The sequence below is a fragment of the Sardina pilchardus genome, chromosome 9 (assembly GCF_963854185.1).
Source record: "Sardina pilchardus chromosome 9, fSarPil1.1, whole genome shotgun sequence".
NCBI lineage: Eukaryota > Metazoa > Chordata > Actinopteri > Clupeiformes > Clupeidae > Sardina > Sardina pilchardus.
The window spans coordinates 8,618,759-8,642,946 of record NC_085002.1 but is presented as its reverse complement, the minus strand read 5'-3'; the positions used below and the strand labels follow the sequence as shown (position 1 = coordinate 8,642,946).

The 24,188-nt window shown below is 46.8% G+C and overlaps 1 protein-coding gene across 1 annotated transcript in view; it reads left to right on the top strand.

The window, feature by feature from the left end:
- Window positions 1-24,188, top strand: part of dlgap4b (discs, large (Drosophila) homolog-associated protein 4b) — a 39,199-nt gene that overhangs the window by 1,409 nt on the left and 13,602 nt on the right. The window contains exons 2-8 of the mRNA XM_062545595.1: window positions 1-290; window positions 324-529; window positions 967-1,193; window positions 6,140-6,292; window positions 9,327-9,366; window positions 9,495-9,783; window positions 23,234-23,718. The exon at window positions 1-290 is cut by the window's left edge and continues 296 nt beyond it. Coding sequence (XP_062401579.1) covers window positions 1-290; window positions 324-529; window positions 967-1,193; window positions 6,140-6,292; window positions 9,327-9,366; window positions 9,495-9,783; window positions 23,234-23,718 — 1,690 coding nt within the window. The remainder of the gene's footprint in view (window positions 291-323; window positions 530-966; window positions 1,194-6,139; window positions 6,293-9,326; window positions 9,367-9,494; window positions 9,784-23,233; window positions 23,719-24,188) is intronic.

Sequence of the window (24,188 nt, the reverse complement as noted above, 5' to 3'; positions counted from 1 at the left end):
CCGCGGCACCAAGAGCGAGGGCGGCGCCAAGCGGCGGCCGCGCTCCAACATGTCGGGCTACTGGAGCTCGGACGACCTGGACGAGGTCAGCAACTACCGCAACCCCATGGCCATGATGACCCTGGGCAGGCAGGGAGCGGGCTTGGTCCCCGGGCAGGACTCCCAGGGCAACGCCAAGTACTTCATGCACGGCTACAACACCATCAGCGAGCACTCGCTCAAGCCCTCCAAGAGCAACAACGACCTCAAGTACCAGGGGCTGCCCGCTCTCCCGGGCCCCGGAGGAGGGGGTGGTGGAGGAGGAGGAGGAGGAGGAGGAGGAGGAGGAGGAGGAGGGGACGGGAGCTTGGGCAGTCGAGGAGGGGGAGGGGGGTTGGTGGCCGGAGGGGACTTTGGCAGGGGTGGCCCCTGGGCAACGCTGACCCTGGGTCAGACCAGGCAGATGTGCCAGAAGGGCTCGGCCACGCTGGACCGCTCCATGCTCAAGTCCAAGTCATGCCACCAGGACCTGGCATGCCAATACCTACAGGTGCGTGGCTGGGTGAGTTGGTCTAGTTAAGCGCTCAGGGTAAAGTATGACCCGCTCCTTACAAACTATGGCTTCAGGTTTGTGCTACATAGAAATAGCATAGCATAGCATAGTACCTCACACGCTCTACTTTGTTACTTTTTTGGATTAAGTTGGCTTTGTTTTAATGTTACTTTTAGCTGTTTGGCACGTACACTTTGATCAAATACCCTTTTATCTAATTGTAAGTCCACATATACAAATGTTAACTGTCTGTTAGTACATAAACCATTATATGTGAGTACATCATTGATTCCTGCATTTTAAATAGACTCAGTAAATGCATAATAACATAATTGAATATAATTGAAGCCCTTGTGTAAAGGGACACATGTTGTGCTGGTGTTGCCTTGAGCCCAGTGAGGTGTTAAGTCTGTGGTGTCCTGCGTTTGGGTCAGGCGCCGTCCGGCGGGGACTGGAACAGCACGCTGGGCCGCAGCAGCGGTCCGGGCGAGATCCCGTGCCGGCGCATGCGCAGCGGCAGCTACGTGAAGGCCATGGGCGACCTGGAGGACAGCGAGGACTCGGAGGGGAGCCCCAAACCCTCGCCCAAAACCACCGCACGCCGCCAGAGCTACCTAAGGGCTACGCAGCAGTCACTCAGTGACCAGCTCCCACCGCGAAAGTAAGACTCACACACACACACACACACACACACACACACACACACACACACACACACACACACACTGATAACAACACAGACACGTCAGAGTTCTGTAAGGGCTACACAGCAGTCACTCAGTGACCAACTCCCACCGCGAAAGTAAGACTCTCTCACACACACACACACACACACTGATAACAACATAGACACGTCAGTGTTCTGTAACTTCTGTAAAGGCTACACAGCAGTCACTCAGTGACCAGCTCCCACCGCGAAAGTAAGACTCGCACAAACACACACACACACACACACACACACACTGATAACAACACAGACACGTCAGAGCTCTGTAAGAGCTACGCCACACTCATTCTGTAATCAGCTCCCACACACACACATATTAGATACACATGTACAACACCACACACATGTTCACACACAGACTTCCACATAAACACCTAAATACTGTAGCAACAAACACCCATAGACACTCTCTCTCACACACATCCAAGCATACACACAGAGAAAGACACACACACCACACACACACACACACACACACACACACACACACACACACACACACACACACACACACACACACACACAGATACAAACACACCCAAATAGAGTGTACACTGCAGGGTGTGTGACGCGTGCCAAGAGTGGTGTTGGTTGTAAACAGGCAGAGGGGGAGAGTCAGGAACTCCACGCCAGGCTGTCAGCTGAGACTGAACTAAACACGCACATCTCTGGAGGAGCCCATGACAACGGCACACCTCGCTGCATTATTCCATACAGCCTGCACACGGGCTGTGCACAAATGTTTCACAAAACAGGTCTGAACAAAAAAATAATACAATCTACTGCACACGGATCACGCCACACACACACACACAGACACACACACACAGACACACACACACACACAGACACACACACACACACACACACACACACAGACACACACACACACACACACACACACACACACACACAGACACACACACACACAGACACACACACACACACACACACACACACACACACACACATGTACACACGCGAGCTGGCACTCTGGGTGAGAGCGTGCTGTGCTTAGCCATGCATTAGATTAAGCACTGCTGGTTGCTCCCCTCGCCGCCACCCACATGCTACTCCAACGCTCAGGTGGAAAAAAGAACGACACACACCACTCCGGCTCCATTTGTCCCTCTGGAGATCAATGGTCAGGCAGATCAGATAGCCCCTCCAGGGGTCAGCCATGTTTACCCCGAGCGCTGCCTCTTATCGTCTCCTCATGGTGTTTAGTGAGTCACAACACGAGAGCGTTGCGTAGAGCCAACATGTACCTCTGATACTAGAGGTTAGTCATGCATGTGGCCCCAGAGTGCTTTGCATGCTGTGCGTAAACATATGGTCAGACCTGTGTATTAGAGCAATTACGCTAGCTGTGCTTATTTGTAATGCTTCCAAACAGACGAGGAATTGCACCGGCGTCATATGCAAAGGGACTGTGCTTGGTCGCGTCGTCTGCTATAAGTGTGGACATACACAGTAACACCATCCACCCACAGTCACACACACACACACACACACCATCACATAACCGCATGGTTGCCACCACCTCACAAATTACACACACAGTGCGCAGACACACAGGGAGCCTGCTACAGAGCCAAATACACAATCTGTAATGGTGAAGGTGTGAATCAAGCAAGGGACTGTCTAGAGGTGGAGAACAAATAGGGACATTTGCCAATCCAAGCAATGTCGGTCATGTTGCAAAAAAAAAAAAAATAATTATCCAGAAATAGTGCTTTACTGATGAGGGGGAAGAGATCATGCATACAGATATCATACTCTTTGAGGTGTGGAGTTGCATTTGTAACTGACTTGCATTTCATCCATTAAAATGGAAAATACTTCCCTACAGCCAATGTAGAATGATAGATGCATTTGCATTGATTTATCCTGGCGTGCTAGTTTTGTGGGTCAAAGATACATTAGCATTTGTCATGATGTTCCCTCAGTGAGTCCATACTCACTAGCTACTCCACCCTGTAGAGTTCAGTGGGGGAACACAAGATGGCAGCATCAGGACACACTTGAGATGGCAGTCCCCACTGTGCTCACACGCCGTGCTGTAACCTGTCCAGGCTGTCCCCGTTTTCATTAAACAAAAGTTCAACAGAGAATTATTTTACATTAATCTGATCTGACAAGCGTGTGATAAGTGGCTATCGTCAGTCAGAATTGGTGTATTTACTGTATGTCCTAATCTGGAATATTTTTGAATGCATAGAATTATATTACATAATATATATATATATATATATATATATATATATATATATATATACAGTGAGGAGCACATGTATTTGATACCCTGCTAAAACAGGAATATAAAATCATCATTTGACAATTGATCTTAATGCCTTAACTCAAAAAATTAGTACAAATCAAACCGCCAAGGACACCAATTTTCTTTGTGATTGAAGAATGTATCGTAAATAGATAAATGTTTTCCTTAAATGCTAGGGGAAGGAAGTATTTGACCCCCTATGTAACCCTATGGGAATTTAACACATAGGGTTAACATAGGGGCAGGCAGATTTTTATTTTTAAAGGCCAGCTATTTCATGGATCTAGGATATTATGCATCCCGATAAATTTCCCTTGGCCTTTGAAATTAAAATTGCCCCACATCATCACATACCCTTCACCATAGCTAGAGATTGGCATGGTGCTTTTTCCAGTAGGCCTATTAGCCTGTTTGATTTGCATTGAGCTCAATGAGCATCAAACAGGCTAATAGGCCTACTGGAAAAAGCACCATGCCAATCTCTAGCTATGGTAAAGGGTATGTAATGATGTGGGGCTATCTTAATTCCAACGGCCAAGGGAACTTTATCAGGATGCATAATATCCTGAATCCATAAAATAGCTGGCCTTAAAAAATAAAAATCTGCCCGCCCCTATGTTAACCCTATGTGTTGAATTCCCATAGGGTTACATTGGGGGTCAAATACTTACTTCCCCCTAGCATTTAGGAAGAACATTTATTTATTTACGAAACATTCTTCCATCACAAAGAAAATTGGCGTACTTAGCGGTTTTATTTTTACTCAATTTTTGAATTAAGACATTAAGATCAATTGTCAAATGACGATTTTATATTCCTCTTTTTAGGCAACTTTAGCATGGTATCAAATACATTTTCTCCTCACTGTATATTAGGGTAGTGGGCAGCCTGCAATTTTCTTCTGGGCTGTTATCGTCCCGCCAACATGCAGAGATGTATCACGGCTTCAGAGAGTGAAAGTCTTACCATGTGTTGAATCTACTTGTGCTACCTGTTTAATACAGGGGATTTCACTAATTACCTCTGGCTTAGTGGTTTTGCCGAATAGAAACAGATGATTTAGTGAATGGTTGCACAAGATATGTGGTAGAACTTTTACCTCCTGGAGCCGGGATGTTCCCTCTGCCAACCCTGCTATGAGGCCGGCGGCACCCGTCTAACCTAACACCTTTCTCCCCTAAGCTCCGCAGCCTCTGCCCTTAGCCTTTGTTCCCCGTCCTTGTCCTAACTGTGTGCCCCTCGCCCTTCCAGCCGGCTGCTGGATTTCTCCATGTTACAGGGGGACCTGGAGGCGCTGTGGTCCCCACTGCAGAGCGTCACCTCTCTGCACCAGCTGGGCAGGTCAGTGGCTCCGTGGCCGGCCGCTCCCACGGTCAGTCAGGCTCATCAGAGGCAACCAGAGACACAGAGATGGGGACCCGCCCACTCTCTCTCTCTCACTCTCTGATTGGTCTTTGGTCTACGTTACTCTCTGATTGGACCATGCCACGCAATTGGCATGCTCTGAAGGACAATGCCCTGGCTTCAGCTTTGACAATGGCCTTGATTTAAAAAAAATAAAACAATAAAAAAAATAAAAACATTATTTGATTACATCATTCTCTGATAAAGGGGATTCTGGTTTAGACATCTTCTAATGTTGAAAAAAGTCTACTGGTACATTATACCTGTTGTTACTGAACAATTTCCTGCTTTTATCTTAATTGGGAAGTGTTCCACCGAGATGTGCTTTGAAACGTCAATGCTACGGATGCTCAGTGCTGTCTTTTCACCACAGCTGTGTCCGCTGTCACACATAACGCTGCAAAACGCCATCACTTCACAGTGTCCCCGAGATTGTCTTTAGTGACAACTAATCCACTACTTTATTCCCTGAACAACTGATTCAATCAGTCAGAGTTGTTGTGGACGGACTTGTCGTCGGTTTTTAAGGAAGAGGCAAATCAGTTGTTAAGGGCAGGAAGTATTTGGAGTCAATCACATCGCCTCTCACAGATCTGTGTCCAGCTTCAGCCTCTAATACAGACAAGATCCCCTGATGAAGGGGCCCCCAGTGTGAATGCTTTGATGAACGTAGCTTGGATGGATTAATGGTGTGCTAAACTGTTGGATGGATGAACTGATGGATGGATGGATCAAGATAGATGAATGGATGAATAAATGGAAGGATGGATGGATAGATGGATGGATGGATAATACATTTGTAGATACTTGAGCTTCTGCTTCACTCCTCACTTGATAAAAAAAACTTCTTCTTTTTCTCAGGAATTCATCTCTCCTGCGACTGCAGTGCAACAGAGTTTATACTGTTATCACTCACTCTTTTGGTTTCCATCTCTATGGCGTTCCGTTTCCTCACTCTCCTTATTTTCACTGCTTGGAAATGAGCTTCTCACATTCAGTGGCTTTCCCTGTGGTTGTTTGCTTTGCATGCTCTTCGCGGTTCAAAGTGGTGAACAAATGGGTTCATGAACACAACTTGACTCTGTCTCTGACTCTGCTCTCTCTCTCTCTTTCTTTTTCTCTCCCTCTCCCTCTATCTCCTGCTATGGTTTCCCTCTTCCGTCCTCCTCGTTTTTCCTTTTTCCCCTCCTCTCAGTTGTCTTCCCTCTCTCAGAGAGATCTCTGGGAATCGTAGTCTGGATAACCTGGACTGTATTGGGGGGTCAACTCCTTTCCCCCGCTGGGACGACGACGACTTCAGTCAAGGCTGCAATACGCTGGGCCGCAGCAGCTGCATGAGCCAGGTCAGAGGTGCACTCAGCCTCACACACCTGACACTATACAGCCTCACACACCTGACACCACTCACCACACACACCTGACACCACTCACCACACACACCACTCAGCCTCACACACCTGACACCACAGCCTCACACACCTGACACTATACAGCCTCACACACCTGACACCACTCACCACACACACCTGACACCACTCACCACACACACCTGACACCACTCACCACACACACCTGACACCACTCACCATACACACCACTCAGCCTCACACACCTGACACTATACAGCCTCACACACCTGACACCACTCACCACACACACCACTCACCACACACACCTGACACCACTCACCACACACACCACTCAGCCTCACACACCACTCACCACACACACCACTCAGCCTCACACACCTGACAGTTAGAGCAGAGACGCTGGGCTTGCAGAGCAGGAAAGGGGCTATAACATGCCAAAAAATCAATAAAACACAGAGAACACATTAGATGTCTGTACTGTGTACCAACTCAAAATCCACCTCATCGTCATGATATTCATATTTGCGTGTCAATGGTGTGTTAATACTGTAACTGCAGTTAAATGCTCTTGAAGACTGTTCTGTTGGTGATGTGTAGTTGGTGATTTTTGCTCACAAAGGTTTTTTGTTGGTGTTTTTGACGGTAAATAGGATTGGTTGTTGATTGGCCGCTGTGGGAAAAATGTGGTGTGGCCGCCTATTGTAAAAATATTTCTTATACACCTCTCCTGTGTATAGTGGGGGAGAATAAGTATTTGAACCCATGCATGGTGTGTTTTTTTCTTACTTATTCTCCCCACTGTATATCCGAAATTACAACAGCACCCCATGTGAATACTAAGACTACTATATTTCAGGTGTAGCAAACATGCATTATGTCAGGCAATAATACCTTGACTATTGTGTGTACAAACTCAAAGTCCACTCTATCATCAGGGATATTTTGATTTATCTGAACAGTACAAACAAAAACAAACATTAAATCGTATCATTTCTTACCATGTTTTTACAAAAAGCAAAAAAATAAACCTTTTTTACCAATTCCCCATCTGCTCATGAAAGCTGTTCACCCTCTTGCCTATAAAGGCACAGCTGTATGAATCTGCACACCGGTTACATTTCCATAACCGATTTGGGATAAGCCCAGGAATTAACCACATCAATTTTAAACAGTGTCCATGGTCCATGATCTCTCTCAGGCTAGCAAATTATTACAGAGAGAGCAGATATAAAGTTGTGGATGAGGGAAATGAATAGCATCTGAATGAAATGCCGCTCCGATGTAATAGACTGCAGGTTGTGGCCGTCACATGAGTGACACTGGCACACTGAAAGCCCCATTCATCCCCATAATGGAAACCATTACCTTTTCATCCACAGGGTTGTCCCAGTGATTACAAATCATATCACATCTCTCCCCGCTTCCATTCAAAGGGTTCATCTCTCAACGTCTGTCAAGGGCAAACAAGAACAGTTCAATCGTTCAAGGTCGTCTCAGATGTGTTACAGTGCCCCAAGGAGCCCTGATCACTGCTGTGTGATCTTCTTATCATACATGCAAAGGCACTGCAGTGTTCTGTGCCCACTAAACTGCTTGTACTGAACTCCATGGTGGCAGTTTGTCTGTTTGTGACATGATGATATGTGACAGCTGAGTCCTCTGTGCTGCTGGACTATGCCTAAGGAGTGCACAGCACAACAGTTACGTTACAGGCACTGGTTAGCCTACATGTTATGTAATATGTTTACATATTATCTCTTATGATAAGTCAATCTATGATCCCACAGCGTGCATCATTCTAACATTTATAGTGTCTCCTCTGTGTCATCATATTATGTGTTAAAGTTCCAAAATGAGATCAGTAGGCCTTTTCTTTAATACTTAAACACATCATTTTCCAGCTAGTCACATTGGGCCCTATTATGAAATTCTGAACGGTTTTCTTTACGGTTCCTTCTCGATATATTTCTCATCTCTCTCCTCCTACCTCTATTTCCGCTGGCATCTGTTTTTCTAGTGTGTCAGCTGTCCCCCACACAATCTAGAGTCACCCAGTGTAATCAGCCAGCCTGCTTTCTCGGGCTCCGTTTCAATGTTATCTCCTGTTAGGCTTGTCCATCTCTAGAGCTCATCCTCTGAGGAAACTGACGCCTCGGCAGATAAACTGTAATTACAAGGGCCCTATCAGATTTCTTTAGGTCACGGCCAAAATGCCGGTAACTTTCTTTTTAATAGGTTTGAAGTGCAGTGCCCATCTGACATGTATCAGAAAATAAATACGTAATTGATGTGGGACTCGTCACTCTAATTACTTTCATACTGAGGTCGGTGCTGATGCCATAAAACAAATGCCATACAGACAATTCCACTCAGTCCTCTTTTCAGTTAATGACCTTTTAGAAGTGACAATCTGCCATTTCTAAGCATTTCTCTTTAGCATTTCCTTTCGACTGCCTACATGAAGACTGACATTTTGAAGAGGTTGTTTTTTGTATTGTTAGTCTCATAATTATGCTTTTATTTGTTCAGATTATAACCGGTATCCATTAATGTAAACTGTCTACACCATGACATGGTCCACCTCATCCATTACTTGTGCCAGCCTAATTAGGAGGTCCTCTCCTACTGCATAGCCATGTGGCCTGATTTATTGCGCCCACACCAAATCCTCCCCACAGGTGCATCTAAGGGCAATGGCACACTTATACTACACATATAGACCCTATACTGACAGACACATTGATGGGACTGTCAAAACACACTAAAACACATACACATGCATTCCTTATTGATATTGTCGTATTTGGATCTGAGGTGACTGTGATTATGTCTGTGTACGCACTTCAAGTGGAGCCAGTAGTACACTATTGACTGAAAACATTGTGTGTCATGAGGCCTGATAAGGATACACCTGTGTATGTTTTAAGCGCCTAAAAAATTTAAATGGTCAGCGCCTTCCCCCTTTCCTGTAACTCAGAGCTGAGAACAGAGCATGCTCTACTAGTCAACTCTCACATGTCCAGTCAGATGCCCCAAGGATGCTCAATTCAGTGCAGAGACAAAGCAGCAGCAGCAGCAGCAGCAGCCATTATGCCCTGTGCCGTCTCCTCCTGCCATGCCAGATTCAGGACCTGCTCCACTCTCGCAGCGACCCACGCTAACCTGTCACTATTCCTCCAGGTGCGGGACATGGAGCTGAGCCACCGCTATGGTGAGGAGTCGTGTTCAGAGTCGGTGTTTGGCGAGACCCACCCCCACTCCCACTCCCACTCACACCCCCACGCTCGCTCCCACTCCCGGGCAGAGGAGCCTCCTGATCTACCCATGCCCACGTGCTTCCGCTCCCGTAGCCATAGTTACCTCCGGGCTATCCAGGCTGGCTGTTCCCAGGATGACGACACGGCCTCAGTAGACTCCGATTCACCTCCGCCGACTGCCACCACTGTACGGACCTACAGTTCCAGCACTGGTGAGTAGAACATTTTGTAACATATTCTTAAAATATTAGTAATCTGGAGTCAGATTTACTGATGATTTTTGTTGGAGTTTGGAAAGAAATCTTATCCTGAAATGTATTTTTCTGCATACCTCACACTTCAGCACTGTGTGATTTATTATTTTTTTAGCTTTTTAGAGTTATCCAAAAGAGGTTTTCAGGTAATGTAGAAGGATGGGTTATATTTCTTAATACTACTGGTTGGTATATCAGGGCAATTCCACAGAAAACTATTTTGCGCCAATAAACTGTAATGGTACGGTATGATGTTGATTATATGAAATTTGAGCATTTGCTATTTTTGCTGAAGAATGTTTGTGAAAAATGCACAACAAAATCAATGTCATCGTTCACATTATACAAATACCAAGGCATTTCATTGGCGTTGTGAAAAGTACATTTTCTGTGGAATGGCCCTTTACACATTTTTCCCTGTAGACTCATGTGGATGTATAATCGATGGAATAGGAAAAGTATCTACATGACTAAATTGAGTATCATACCAGAGGAGTGATATGAAGTGATGTTGATGTTGAGTTGTTCTGGCCTGCTGTGGGGAACAGAACCTGATGATGACGATGATGATGATGATGATGATGATGAACTGGTAGAGCTCAAATCAATACCATGGTAGCCTAAAGGCCCAAGCAAAGGCGTGTGTGTGCATGTGTAGAGATGCTGGGGCAGAAAGAGAAGGGGGGTGAGAGAGACTGTCTGAGCACTTAAACAATTTTACAATATTCCTCTTTTTAAATAGGCCTACATAGGCTATGAGTTGAGGGGGAATGTAAAACGTATGATATTGTAGTTGAGAAATATTGAAATAACAAAGTGAAATATCTTTATGTGTATTTTCCTCAACGCTGTCAGCTATTCATTCCTCCCTCCCTTTTTTTTCTTTTTTTTTTGTCACTGCCTCACACACGTTAACACGCACGCGCACATACAAGCACGAGCACGCACGCTCTCTCACACACAATCACGTCAGACAGGGCGGGTTTAACGGTATTACATGGGTGTTGCATCGACCATGACAGATTTTAAGGCAGGGTCAATCACACTGTCAACGAATCAAACCCGCGATTTACGATGACAGAAAGGCCGATGTTCCAATGGGATTCCAGCTGGCTGTTAATGCCTCAAATATTACTCCAATAAATGCAATCGAGGGCGTATCCATCAGGATCCTTTCTTTCCGCGACGTGTACCACGGTGACCAAGATGTGTCGGAAATAACGATTAATGGCAGTATTACATCTGAAAATAATCACTGTTCTCTCTGGAAACGCTAACATGATTTGGTTGTGAGATCGACGTGGCAGTTAAATCGACCAGCGAAAGAATGAAGAGATTTCACAGCCGTATCTGATCATCAGACAACGTGGAGAGGAAATTTCTTGGATTTGGTAAATTCCCCGCCTCCAGTGGCTAAATGATGCTGGTAACGTTACCATTAAGGCTGCTACTAGCAACCCACACTATTGTTTGTACCTATACATCGGTAATCGCCTCCGCAGTGCTAACACACTCATTAAGCCTCGATCGCTATTAGCTCGTGACAGATGTCTCTACTTTCCAGGGGCGAAGAAGTACCTGCTGCTCGTCCGGTAGTGGACATTGTTTTGTTTCCCTGACAATGGTCATCTAAATCATGTTGCTTTCGGAAAGGTGTTTGTGTCTTTCACGATACAGACTCCGACTTAAAACAGCTTTCAGTAGGGGTTGATCTAATTCAGTTGTCAGTAAGTAAGCCAGGTAATGGTTGATCGCACTCGTTCGCTCTGCATGTGAGTGCTGCACGTTGGTTAACGGTAGAGAATGAGATGAAACGTGCTGCCACCCGGCTAGTAGAAACAGAGAGGCTAGCGAGTTAGCTTATGTACTTCTGCCTGTGGATCCTAGAACACGATAGGAGGGCAACTCCAGCTTTACTGTCACTGTGTTGTCGCTAAAACCATACGCGCAAGCAAAGCTAGGTGGTGGTCATGAAGACGCTAAATATACACAACATAGACACCGAGCTAGCGGGCATTATATCAGGGTCAAGGTCACGAACTAGACCACTGTTTTGGATGAGATGCACTGGTTATTTGTGTATGGACAAATACTGTTGGCATCCACTTGACCCACTGCCCAATGCTAGCCACTTAGCGGCGCTCTCTCCACTCGGCGCCACGCCTCGTTTAGTGCTACACGCCCTACACCCGGCAATAGAGTCAGAAGTCTCTGTTCTAGACTCAACAAAACATACCCGGCTACGGGACAACCCAGACTTTAAACAGTCGCTATTGCTGTTAATGAGGACATAAAGCTCTTCTATCTGAGCTGAGTAAATGGATTCCGCGAGCGTTATTTTGGTGTAATGTTAAATAAAGACTATCGGGAAGGCATGGTGAGTGTATCGAATGAGCAATATTCTTTTAATAACCATGTTGCCGTTTTTAGTAAATGTTTTGCACTTGAAGACCTTGCGCAGTTTAAGGAGACACAGCATAACCTCGTCTCGTGCGCGAAATGTATACACCTGCCTGGAATGTGGGTTTTGTTTGCATTGAAGTTTGGAAACTTGGTTCCTGGTGGCTAATGAAGTCTTTGAACTTTGACAGTTGCTCTAAATTGCATTAGCTGTGTTCACGTTAAGCTGTGAAAATGCCAAACCACACAAGTTAAAATTATTTGAACGATTCAACAATATGGTTGGTCCTTTGTAAGTCAAAATCCTACTACTTTGTAACACTGTACTTTCTTGTGGAACTTAGGCCGAATAATTTGTTCAGTGTCCATCAAGGCAGGAAAAGGACAATGTGTTTTGTTTCATAGTGACCCAAGATAATAAAATGGCCTCAGTTTTTCTGTATGGTGGTAGATCATTCTTGTTGCCAAGAGCAACGTAATGTTGCCTCCTTTGACCCACGTAGCGTGGCCAAGTTGCTAATCTGGAGATGTGCAAAAGTTCCCAGCTTCATCCATTCATGTATTTATCTGGGTCAGCAGATTTGTAGTTTTCATGCGATATTTGGTGTTGTTGTTGCATATCTGTTATGGATTTGCAATAAGATTTCTCACTGACAGAGTTCAAAAGGACTACAATGCTTTAAAAAGAAACATTCAAATCAGGAGTGTCTGCACTCCAGAGGCTTGCTACTTTTACTGGTGCCTTCCTGTAGTCATTTCCACACATCGAAAGTGGACAGTATGTGGATGCTGCATTTATTTTAAAACAATAATCTCAAAGGCTGCTGGCTGAATAAATGCATAAATCTTATTTTTATTACAGCACGTGAGCAACACAATCTATGCAGGAGCGTATAGCGTGCAACATCAGCAGTTTGTTGCCTTGGTTGGATACTCTTCAGGAAGCTATCGGTTATATTATTATGTGTTCCGCACGCCATCAGTAACTTAGCGGAAGAACATTAATTCCCTAGAGCCTCTCTGACATCTCCAGTTCAGCTTTAGAGTGTGTGCAGGTTTCTAAGGGCCATCTTCTCTCAAGCACTTATGGCATCTCAACATCCTGTGCACCCCACAGAACAAATGAAATATTGAGCAAGCCTTGACTTCGAGTGTGTGCTGAGCTGAAGTACTCTGCTGCTGTCATGCTTGCAACATGTAATCTCTCACCATGCGTTACCAGGATAACAGCTTGCCTGTCTGAAACGAGAGGTGACTGCTTAGGTGCTGCCTTTAGTCACCATGGTTGCACCGTTGCTAAGTTATGAAATTAGAATTTCTTCATTTTAAGTCAGTGATGCACAAAATCCCATGTGTGAAGCTATGCGAATGCTGATTTTGTCGAGCCAGTGTTAAGGAAATGTAAAACCTAGGAACTTTTTGAAGGGCTATGTGGTTCCAGAGCAGATTATTGGACACGTCATTCCCACAGTAATAGAGACTTGATTTGCCAGAAGACTGTTGTGGAGATGGTAATTAAATTCACTGCAAATAAGTAATATTTGCTGTAAAACATGGTTTTAATGTTTTAAAAGCAAAGGAGCTATAGGTATGGGCTGTAGTTTTGTTTTACGGGTGTTATGTGTTTGATATTTACAGGAAGGATTCCCATCACATTCATTGTTGGTAGAGTTAATGCAACAACCTCTCAGAATAGCACATTGTGGCAGTGACATTTACACACACAAAAATGCTTTGGAAGAAAGCATATGCTCAGCGCTTGTGGGTGTCTGTTGTCCCTTAGTGTTGGAGCTGAGACAGATGGTGATGTAGTGTAGCGTCAGTGTATGGTAGAGTAGTGTTTCTTTGTGTGTATTTTTTTGGCGAAATGAGACCGGGAAGTTGTGAGTGAATAAGAGGGTGTGGATGTGTGCCAGTTACTTAGGTCTGTATTTGTGGTTTAAATGCTCAAATAGGGTCAGCTTCTCTCTCTCTGTGTCTCTCTCTCTTTCTCTGTCTCTGTGTGTGTGTGTGTGTGTGTACTTAAAGGCACAGACTGTTGGCAGGGCTTTGGACCCCTGCTGCAGGATGACTGAGTTCAACCGGGATCGAGTGAGCAAGAGTGTGAGCGATGGAGAGAAAGCTCTTTGCTGTCTGGCAGAGTGTAATGCCTTGTACAAAAGGAGTGGGGTGGGGGGACAGAGGCGAACAGGACAAAAGTCGCTTCTCAATTTACCAAACCACCATTTCTATGGTTACCAATGTTGCTTAAAGTGCAAGCTTAAAGTGTCAACAAAAAAGGCTGATGAAGCATTCTGACCGGCCTGACAACTTTTCGCTTGCCGCATGAACCAAACTTTATGTATCTATATATATGTGCGTGTGTGTGTACATATAGTTGGTCCATTTATCTTTTGAAAATAGTATTCCGTGTAGTACTGTATATCTGTAACTCAGACACCAAACGCTGTAGCCTTTAAATGGACTTCATGTTCAGCGGAGTTATTTCCAGTGTACAGTAAGTACAAGCAGTCCGATTTCATGTATTTCCAACATGTAGGCTGCACTTAGAGCTCCATATGGTTGCCTGTAGGAAGTTGGGCTTTGAGACATCTTAGGCTGGATTATCCTGTAAAACGGCAATGTTTGTCATTTCTCTGGCTAAATTACAGTCCTGTACTCTTTGGGGGCTTTGTAGCATACGAGGGCAGCATATTATCTACATGTTTCATGTCTATATGTAGTTTTTGCTGTAAAAACAAAACATTATGCTATTCTAGATAGTATTCATTGGGAAATGGCTCGAGAAAACATTTTGATATCTAATGATTGTGTGTCTTTTATCCAGTCCTAGACAAAACAAAAGATGTCATTGACCTCAAGAGTCATGCCAGTTTCAGTCAGTGAGCTGCATTTGCATATAGTACTCTGAAACCGTGTACACAGTGTGATGGGGCTTAAGGCTCTTGGACGCCACAGAATATTCACGTAGCAGCCGTCACACAGCAGCTAAGCACCGTGGTGTTTTTAGCCTAGAAAAATGTCACTATTTGCCCCTGGTAGAGAATGGGAGTAAGGCACGGGCTAATCCTCTAATCTGAGCGAGTTTTGGGGCTCTTCGCTAAACACTTGAAAACTGTGGATATTGATGGTATGCCTCCGCAGCAAACCCAGTCTGGAACCACTCCTGTAGCACCGAAGTGCTCAGCTACCTACTGCAGCTGTTCGTGTTTGATTTATCACGTTGGTGGCTATCAGGTTGTCTGTTGCTCTAACTTGGTTCTCATCGGTGCAAATGCAAAAGCTATTGGCCCATATATAGCCCTGAGGTTACATGACTTGTCATAGCAAAAATAATTTGCATAACAATGTTAATGCACTCAGTTTTATAAGTCGAATGCCTCACTTATAGCTTATTCAGGATAAGAGTTGTTAATTCTAGCTCACAGATGCATTTGTTTACTTTTTTAATAAAAAATAATGTAACAATGACTTGGTCTCTGTGAGGGAAACCCACAAAAGCTCTTTAGTACAGGGTTGATGACCTAAATTTCTAAATAGTCAGAATGTCCCCACAACCCCCTTCCCCCCTCTTCCCTCCCACTGCAGGATACATTTGGGTGAAGCTTTCTGTGAAACCCCCGGGACCTTGTTATTAGATAGAATTCAGTGATTAGAGTTTAGAGATCCCAGTCTAAATGGGATGAGCACTGTTCACTGAGGCGGAAGAATTGATAAGGCCAAGGAGGAGAGTGACTTCCCTACGTTCTCATTTCTGGTCACTTAGCTCACTTGGCGACCATGCCACTGTGGAGGTCTTATAGGGTTTTTAAAAGTTTCAAGTTTCGAAGTTGTTTTGCGTCATTAGCGAGACGCCCTTCTGAAGCTAAGCTCCTTTTCGATCACAGTCTGTTATTTAGTTTGCTTGGCTGAGATCTTGAAGGTCTCTCGGACGTCAGAGACATTCTTTGTCCTGCCGGCTGAAAGGCTGACTCTCTCTCTCTCTCTCCAGTAAGCTTCCTTGTGGTTTTTGAGCCTCTAGCTTAGGCCTGCAAGGATCGAAGTCAACTGCATGGTGCATCCACACATTCACCGTGATGTTCAATCTGTACGCGCTCCGCTGTTGACCTTTGGAATATCTAGCCCATAAATGTTTTATGGCTATGCCATCATAACCTTTTTTTTTACTTTCACTTCTAAAAATGGTCACACTTGCAGTGATGCACTGTGGAGTGAAAAACTCCCAGATGTTTTTGGCCTGGCAGATGACACACACACACACACACACACACACACACACACACACAGTTGCATTTAAAGCACACTGTGGTCAAAACACTCCCAGGCCTTAGAAATGGTGACAGTTTCAGTGTGCCTGATGGATCTGATGGCTTTTGCAGCGTGGCACCACTCCGCCCTTGCTATTAGCAGCCGGCCACACGCTCTCACACACCAGTGAGAGAAGAGGCCTCGTCCTATTTAGCTCAGTCAACCCCTGGAGGGAGGCAGTTGGATTTGATTTATGTTGCTGTGCAAATTGCCGGATAAGCCGCCCAGCAGAGAGCAGGTACAGCCTATGTAAGGTAGCCTGCTCTTCGCCACAAACTGGATAGTGTTTGAAGATGGCTGGATAGTGGTGAAGAGAGCTGTCTGTGTGTCTGTGTGTGTGTGTGTCTGTCTGTGTGTCTGTGTGTGTGTCTGTGTTCTGTGTGTGTGTGTGTGTAGTGAGGATAGTTGTGGTGTCTCTGTGGTGAATTCTTTTGTGTGTGTGTGTGTGCATGTGTAATAGTTCTGGTGTGTGCTGGGGAGCGAGCGGTTTCGAGCAGGTGTGAGATGCTTGCTCGCGGCCACTGACGGCAGCTGCGGCGGAGCAACATGGCCGTCTGCGGGAGCTGCTGACATTCCTGGACCTTTTCACCATGTCGCCCCAGCTCATGTAGTAATCATTAGAGCTGTCAACAGCCGCGAAGCCACAGCACACTGCATTTATGACACTGTGCATTTGCCCAAGAGTGTGTGCACGCGTGCTGCCCTGTTGGCTGTCCGATACGTTTGGGTGTTATGTAACAGACGGATGTGTTCGGGTCTGCTCCATAGTCCAGTGATTAAAAAAAAGTATGGAGTCCACACATTCAATGCTGCACCCAAACTGATTTGCAAGCTGCACCCTTTCTCTACTAATGCTGCTATGGTCCCTTTCGCAACAAGCAAGTGTGAGTAAGCATCCCAGAGGGAACATTTGGATGCTCTGATCAGGCTACAGCTTCCAGTTGAATCCTTGAAAGTGTTTTTTTTTTTTTTTTTGCTCATTCATTGTCCTCGTGAGTGTCTTGGAGATGGCCGTGAAGGCCTTTCTTTCACACCCTAAACAAAATGACACACTCATCCTCCTGATGGAGGGGGACAGCTTCGCTTGCCTCCGAAGAAGAAGAAGGGACAGAAAAACAAAACACCCATGGCCCAGTTCCTTCCACTGGAGTAAACCTTAGGCGAACAAAGAGCTTGTTTGTTGTAGCCGTAGTTTGCTGTTGTTCTCATGGTTGCGCTTTAATAGGATTTTGAGGCTCGCCGGGTGCACCGGGAGCGGACCCGCACTGAGCCGCAACGGCATTTTCATGTCATCCCCTTGACCTATCACCCCAAACGCCTGGCGTCTGTCAGTTGCACCATGCCTGGGACTGAAAGAGCACTGCTTTGAGGTTGATGAATGGAGAAATCATATGATTTTGTGATCAGTTCCGTGTGTGTGCAGCACACCTATATGCAAAAGATGCAGAACAGTCCTTTGGCCTAGTGTCAGGAGAAGGTAATATTCAAGTAAGAATGGGTAACGTGGGGCCCAAGTGAACTGAAGGAGGTTTCTTTAAGGCTTTGTCTTGCTCCCGCAACAGCAGGCTACTTCTCAAAGCTGAACTGAGTTGACATTCAGGCGCTGGTGCTCTGCAGCCTTTTCCTAGAGGCCTCCTGTCTGCATGCCGTCCTCGTGTCCCACTCTGCGTCTTCCTGTTTCCTCACTTCCTGACTCTCTCTCTCTCGAGTTCAGCTGTCCTCGCTCACCTCAACACGCCCTCTCAAACAAATTACGGCACAGCCGGTGTCTGCCACGGCGTCTCGCCAAGTGCCAACCTTCTCGCCCCTTTGTGATCAGCTGAGCGCAGAAGGGAGGCATGCGCCGCCCCATAAGTGGATTAATCCAGAACTCGTCTGTCTCTCGAGTCTTGTTTCTACGTGTGTGTCATCGGCATAGTAAGGGAGGCATGTCATAGGACTGGTCACCAGAAAAGGGAAGTGAGGTATCGCAGAAAGCCGAGGTGACTCACTGGGCTCGGTCCTGTAGACCGCTAGCTCTGTTTGCTGTGGAGGCCAGGACTGTTGGCGCACATGATGAAGTGGATCAGGAAGAGTTAGTCATGAGACAAGAGGGCGAGTCTGTCTGTCTTGGACCAGCTGCGGTGGAGTGAAGTGAGGGCTATTATCGCTGGTGTAATCATCAGAGAGCTCGACAGGGCCCGTCACTGAAGGGCGCGTGGGAGGTTTTCAGTTTTTCTTTTTTTCTTTTTTTTTTTTTAAGTTGCCTGAAGTGTCTTATCTAGCTTTTATGGTCGAGCTTCTGAAAGGCGTGAGGTGAGCTTGGAGTGAGGAAGGAGACGCCTTTCAGCACGTTCACACACAAAACACAATACACAGATACAAATGTGCTTGTAGCCACACGCTTACACAGTAATCACACACACAAAGCACTCGCAGACAGGAATTTGGACGGGAGCCAACTTGTAGCCATTGTCTGTCATGACGGGTGTGTGTGTCCTTGTGAGTGCTGACTCTCTTCATTAGTCTGCCCCGACGCTCACCCTGTCAGCATGAGCAACTCGCTCGCCTCCGTAGTTATAGACCCAGCACACACACACACATCGGCTTTGTTAAGACTCATAGAGTCAGTGGAGCCAATTCATTAAATCCTCACATGTATGTAATGGTATTGTTGAGGCCTGGAAATTTGCCCAAAGGCTGACATCTCCGCTGTTTGTTCCTTCCTACCCAAATCCTATAATCAGCCACCTCAATCCAGTTCTATCCATCATCACACTTGTAACAATCTCATTATCGTTGATCTCTCTGACGGCTCTCCTTGTTTCACACTTAAAACCCTCAGGCAGATTTGTAGGTCTGGCGCACACATTCCAGGAGATTGTTGGGGGAGTCCCCTGTATACCTTGTCTCTATATGTAGGCACAAGAGAAACTTTGAAGAGACAACCGCCTGAGTGTCACGAAGGTCCCTGATTAAGAATTTATGAGTGAACAGTATTGGGACTCGTTCCATGAGTTCCTGGCCGCACAGAAAACTCTGCATCAGCAGCAGCGAGCTCTAAACGCAGTTGTCATTAGAGAAGCTCGCTCGGGTTTTCCGTCAGCTGCTGTTTCTCAGCGGGCCGTCAGGCTCCGAGCAAAACTGCGGGAGAGCTCCTCTTTTTTTTTTTTTTTTTTTTCGTTTCGGCTCGTCTCATGGTGACCTTGGCGTTCCCAGGGCTTTGCTGGCATTGGAGAAGTCTTGCCTCGAGGTCTGTCACGCTGATGGTATCTCAACACTGTGGTGATGTTCTCACTCATTCACTCCAGGTATGCGTGGAATTGCTGGCAGATCGTCCTCTGGCCTTGACAAAGAGTTTTTAGATAGTCATGTTCTAGTGTGTGTGTGTGTGTGTGTGTGTGTGTGTGTGTGTGTGTGTGTGTGTGTGTGTGTGTGTGTGTGTGTGTGTGTGTGTGTGTGTTTTTGGGGGAGGCTACGTCACTGCCATAAGTTCATGAGTTGCTGTTACAGCACTCCCGTTTGGAACAGCCTCCCTTTTGTCCTGCTGTGTTTGCCAGGATCTCTCTCACATGTTTGCTCAAGGCTTGTTTTCTAAAGCAGGGGAAACAAATCCCTTCTGCGAAGCCACACAGATTTATGACCCGTTGCGCAGAGAGAGAGGAGCGAGTGGGTGTAAAAAGGATCTCACACACACACACACACACACACACACACAGTGGCGTTGGTCCGCATTAAAACAGCAGCCAACAAACACTTTTAAGAGCTTAATTGAGGTACATCAGTTTTGTTCGTTATAGCAGAGGTTTCTTTATGGGGGAATTGAGGCCAAAAAAAGTCATGTGGGAAAGAGGTGAGTCTGAGGAGTCACCTCAAAATAGGGGACTTGTATTTTTAGTGCTGTAAAACATCAGGCCAAGAATTTCTCTGAGGTCCCTCTGGAACAAATGCTAGTAAACACGTGGCTGGGGCTTGCTCAGTCAGAACTCATGGCACTTAAGTTCACTGTGTGTGTGTGTGTCTCTCTCTCTCTCTCTCTCTCTCTCTCTCTCTCTCTCTCTCTCTCTCTCTCTCTCTCTCTCTCTCTCTCTCTCTCTCTCTCACGTTTGTCTCACACACTCATGCTCGTACGCAGACAAACATGCGTAAAGTCCTCGCATTCCAGTGGGATTTCTCTGTGTGCCATCATTTCCTTTTGACCACACTCAGTGGGACATCTGCCAGCTCCACCCAAAATCCACCAAAATATGCCTTTGTCTCCACACACACACACACACACACACACACACACACACACACACACAAACTACTCCCTAGCCCCCTACTGCTTCAGTTTCCTCCACTGCCCCCTCTGCATAAAAACACTCCTAAACACGCTAATGTAATGCATACACACACACACACACACACACACACACACACACACACACATTCTTTATGGCGCTCATGGCCGTCACCCCTGCCTGCATAAGGGCTGGAAAACTAACCGTGGTTCTGGAAAAAGAGATGAGCACCGCGGTGTATTTGCGTCACAGACTGAAACCATAAACATTGGCTCCTGACTCTCACTTTCTTTCTCACACACATACAGTACACACACACACACACACACACACACAGATTGAGAGGAAAAGGGGAGGGAAAGATGGCGTTCATCATGATGACCATCTTTAGCACCCCTACCATTACTTTTCTGCTTCACTGCAGTGCATCTGTTATCAGATGCAGAGGGTCTGTGGCCGTGAGCAGACCTGCCGTGTGTATTCTGGCCAGCCAGGCATGTTCCCCATTCTCCACTCTTCGCCGCTCTGCACTCACTCGTGTTCCGCCCCTGAGTCTTCAGAGCGTGTTTTGAAAACGAGGTATTTTGCGTAGCAGAATTTGTTATGTATTGTCAGGATATGAGAGAGCCTCAAGCCCATGAGGAGTTGCGGTAGTGAGGCTTCATAAAGGAAGGAGGGGGCGGGGGGGGAGGGGGTGTTCCACACCACAAGCCCCGCTGGACTTATAGGCGGCTCATTTAGCAGAGCCAGAATGGCGGACTCCCTAGCCTCCATTTTGGATCAGTTTCACTCAGCAGCACCTTTTCCTCTCGTCTTCCATTGAAAACCATGACATGATCCCACCCACTCCTCCTATCTCTTTAAGTGTGACGCGGGGAGATTATTTAGGTGGCCACATGTCTCTTCCCCTATCGCCCCGGCTCAACAGTGAGGGCCTTGTTCTTTGCTATGTGCGGGGATGTGGGCGAAATGAGAAAGGGAGCGAGAGAGCGCGAGAGATGGAGAGTAAGAGAAACAGAGGGATGACTGTTCATCTGCGCTCCACTCCAGCATCTCTCCAGACCGTGGCACAGGAGCCTGATTGCCCTGCGATGCGGCGGTTCCATATTTATGGCAGGGAGCGGAGGCGCTCCGATTCGCCACACATAATGAGAGGCTTTCTCGAATCTGACAAACAATGCTTTATTTATTTATCTGTTTATTTCGAGAAGTTCCTGTGCGCGGGATTGCGAGAGTTGATGGGGCTCGGGCGAAAGTGCACTCCGCTCTTTGCGATCGTTGTGGGTCAATACACAAAGCAGCATGCAGATGTTGTGAAAAAAACGTTGACATGAATAGCTTCCTGGAGCTCTTGAAGCGAGGAGGGCCGTCATGTGGGCTGTGAAAAGCAGCAGCACGCCCTTCAGATCATTAAAACGTAAGTAGTACGTTGCCTGCAAGTAAGTGTTGGTGTGTGAGGCGAGTTGGTTATGGCTTTATAGGGCCAGGATCAGAGAGCAGAGGGAGACCCCCCTCTCAGATCAGAGCACCGGGGAAGAGAGGGAGAGAGGGAGGGTACAAAAGAGGGATTGAAAGAGAGCGGAGAGTAGAGCAGTGCTCGCACTGCCTCAGCCGTTCCAGTGGGAGGAAAGCTCTTGACTTTCAGAGACCCTGCTGCGCTCTCTCTGAAGCACTGTCTCACTCTCTCTCTCCCTCTCTCTCTCTCTCTCTGTCTCACACACACACACACACACACTAACAAGGTAAGACGTCCCGAAAGCCAGCCGCTAATTGTCTGCGTTTCCTGTCGACTGTCCATTTGCCGTCTTTCCCAGAATGCACTGTACGTAATGAATGAATCTCTTGATTCACTTAGAAGCCACGGACATATGCACTCTGCCTATCTGTGTGTGTGTGTGTGTGTGTGTGTGTGTGTCTGATAAAGAGGTTCTCTCAACTATCAGCTGCTGGGCTGTGTTTCCTGTGTGTTCAGAATTGCATTATGTATCTAATTGTCGGGCATTTTCATTGGAATCAAATTACTCAGGTCTTTAGCGTGGCAGGATGCGCTCTCTCTCTCTCCAGGTCACGCCCAGTTGTGTACACTCACGGCTAGGGGTAGGGTCCACCGTTTAAAGGCTGCCTCGTGTTTGTATTTGTGTGGTTACTCTCCGCTTCCTGTTAAAGATGGGCAATGGTCTGTTCTGTTCCGAATACATCCCTCTCTCTCTGTGTGAGTTAGATTTTCTCTTTATGTTTACCTCCTCTCCTCTTTCTATCCTAAAGGAGTGGTGTTAGGAGAGTATTGGTGGGTTTGTTTGAATGTGATGGTGTAAGCCGTGTTTATTGACATGTTTACCCTGTGTGGTTTATCAACAGGCTCATGTCTGAAGGCTGTGGTCTCTAATAGGTTTCAAATGTTAACCCTGTCCCTCTCTGTCTCTGTGTCCCTCCTGCAGTCTCTACCTGCATAACCACCTGTAAGAAGGTGGCCCCTCCGCCCGTGCCGCCGCGCACCACCTCCAAGCCCTTCATCTCCGTGACGGTGCAGAGCAGCACCGAGTCTGCGCAGGACGGCTACCTGGACGGCCACCTGGAGCGCAAGAGCGAGGCCAACAGCCAGTCGGGCCACAGCAACTCCTCGGACAGCTTGGACAGCACGCGGGCCAGCAGCCTCGCCAAAGGGCCGCGGCCCCAGCAGCTCCCCGTGACCGCCCCGCGCGACCCGCCGGCCGGCCTCCCCACCGCCACCGTCATCTCCCCGCCGGAGGCGCGCACCTCCGTCGCCACCGCCGTCTCCACCTCCACCTCCACCTCCACCTCCACCTCCACCTCCACCGCCGTCCCCCAGGCCCACAATGAGCGGGTCAAGGGCGGCCTGACCGCAGACGAGCCCCACGTTGAGCCCGTGCCCCGCAGAAAACTCTCCTCCATCGGCATACAGGTGAGCGGCACAGACGAGCACCTGGACGTCTCCCCACCTCTGGTGGTCACCCCCGGCCCTGTGGCCAGTGCTGCCATTTATTTGAGCCTCTCGACTGACAAGCTTGATGGTCAGGCCTCATTAATGAATTGCTTTTTAGGTAGAAAGTATCAACTAAATCCTTTCATATGAATGTAGCCAGTAGATTTGAATGGGATTTCATGGGGAAACATGGGTGTGGTAGATGGAAGGTGAGATGGCCTCTTTCTACCATAAAGGGATGCTCTGCCTTTTTTGAACTGAGCTGCCTCTATAAGTTTTCTTCCTCCAGTCAGTAAGCAGAGGGATGTTTGGTGAGATGTTGGTAAACACTAGCTGCTGAGCTTTGGGCTAAAGGGCCTGCGTTATCGTCATTGGTTGAGGAAAGTGGTCAGTCGGCTCCCCCTCCCCCCACTAGTCAAATGTGTACAGCAGGCAATCCATCAAAGAGC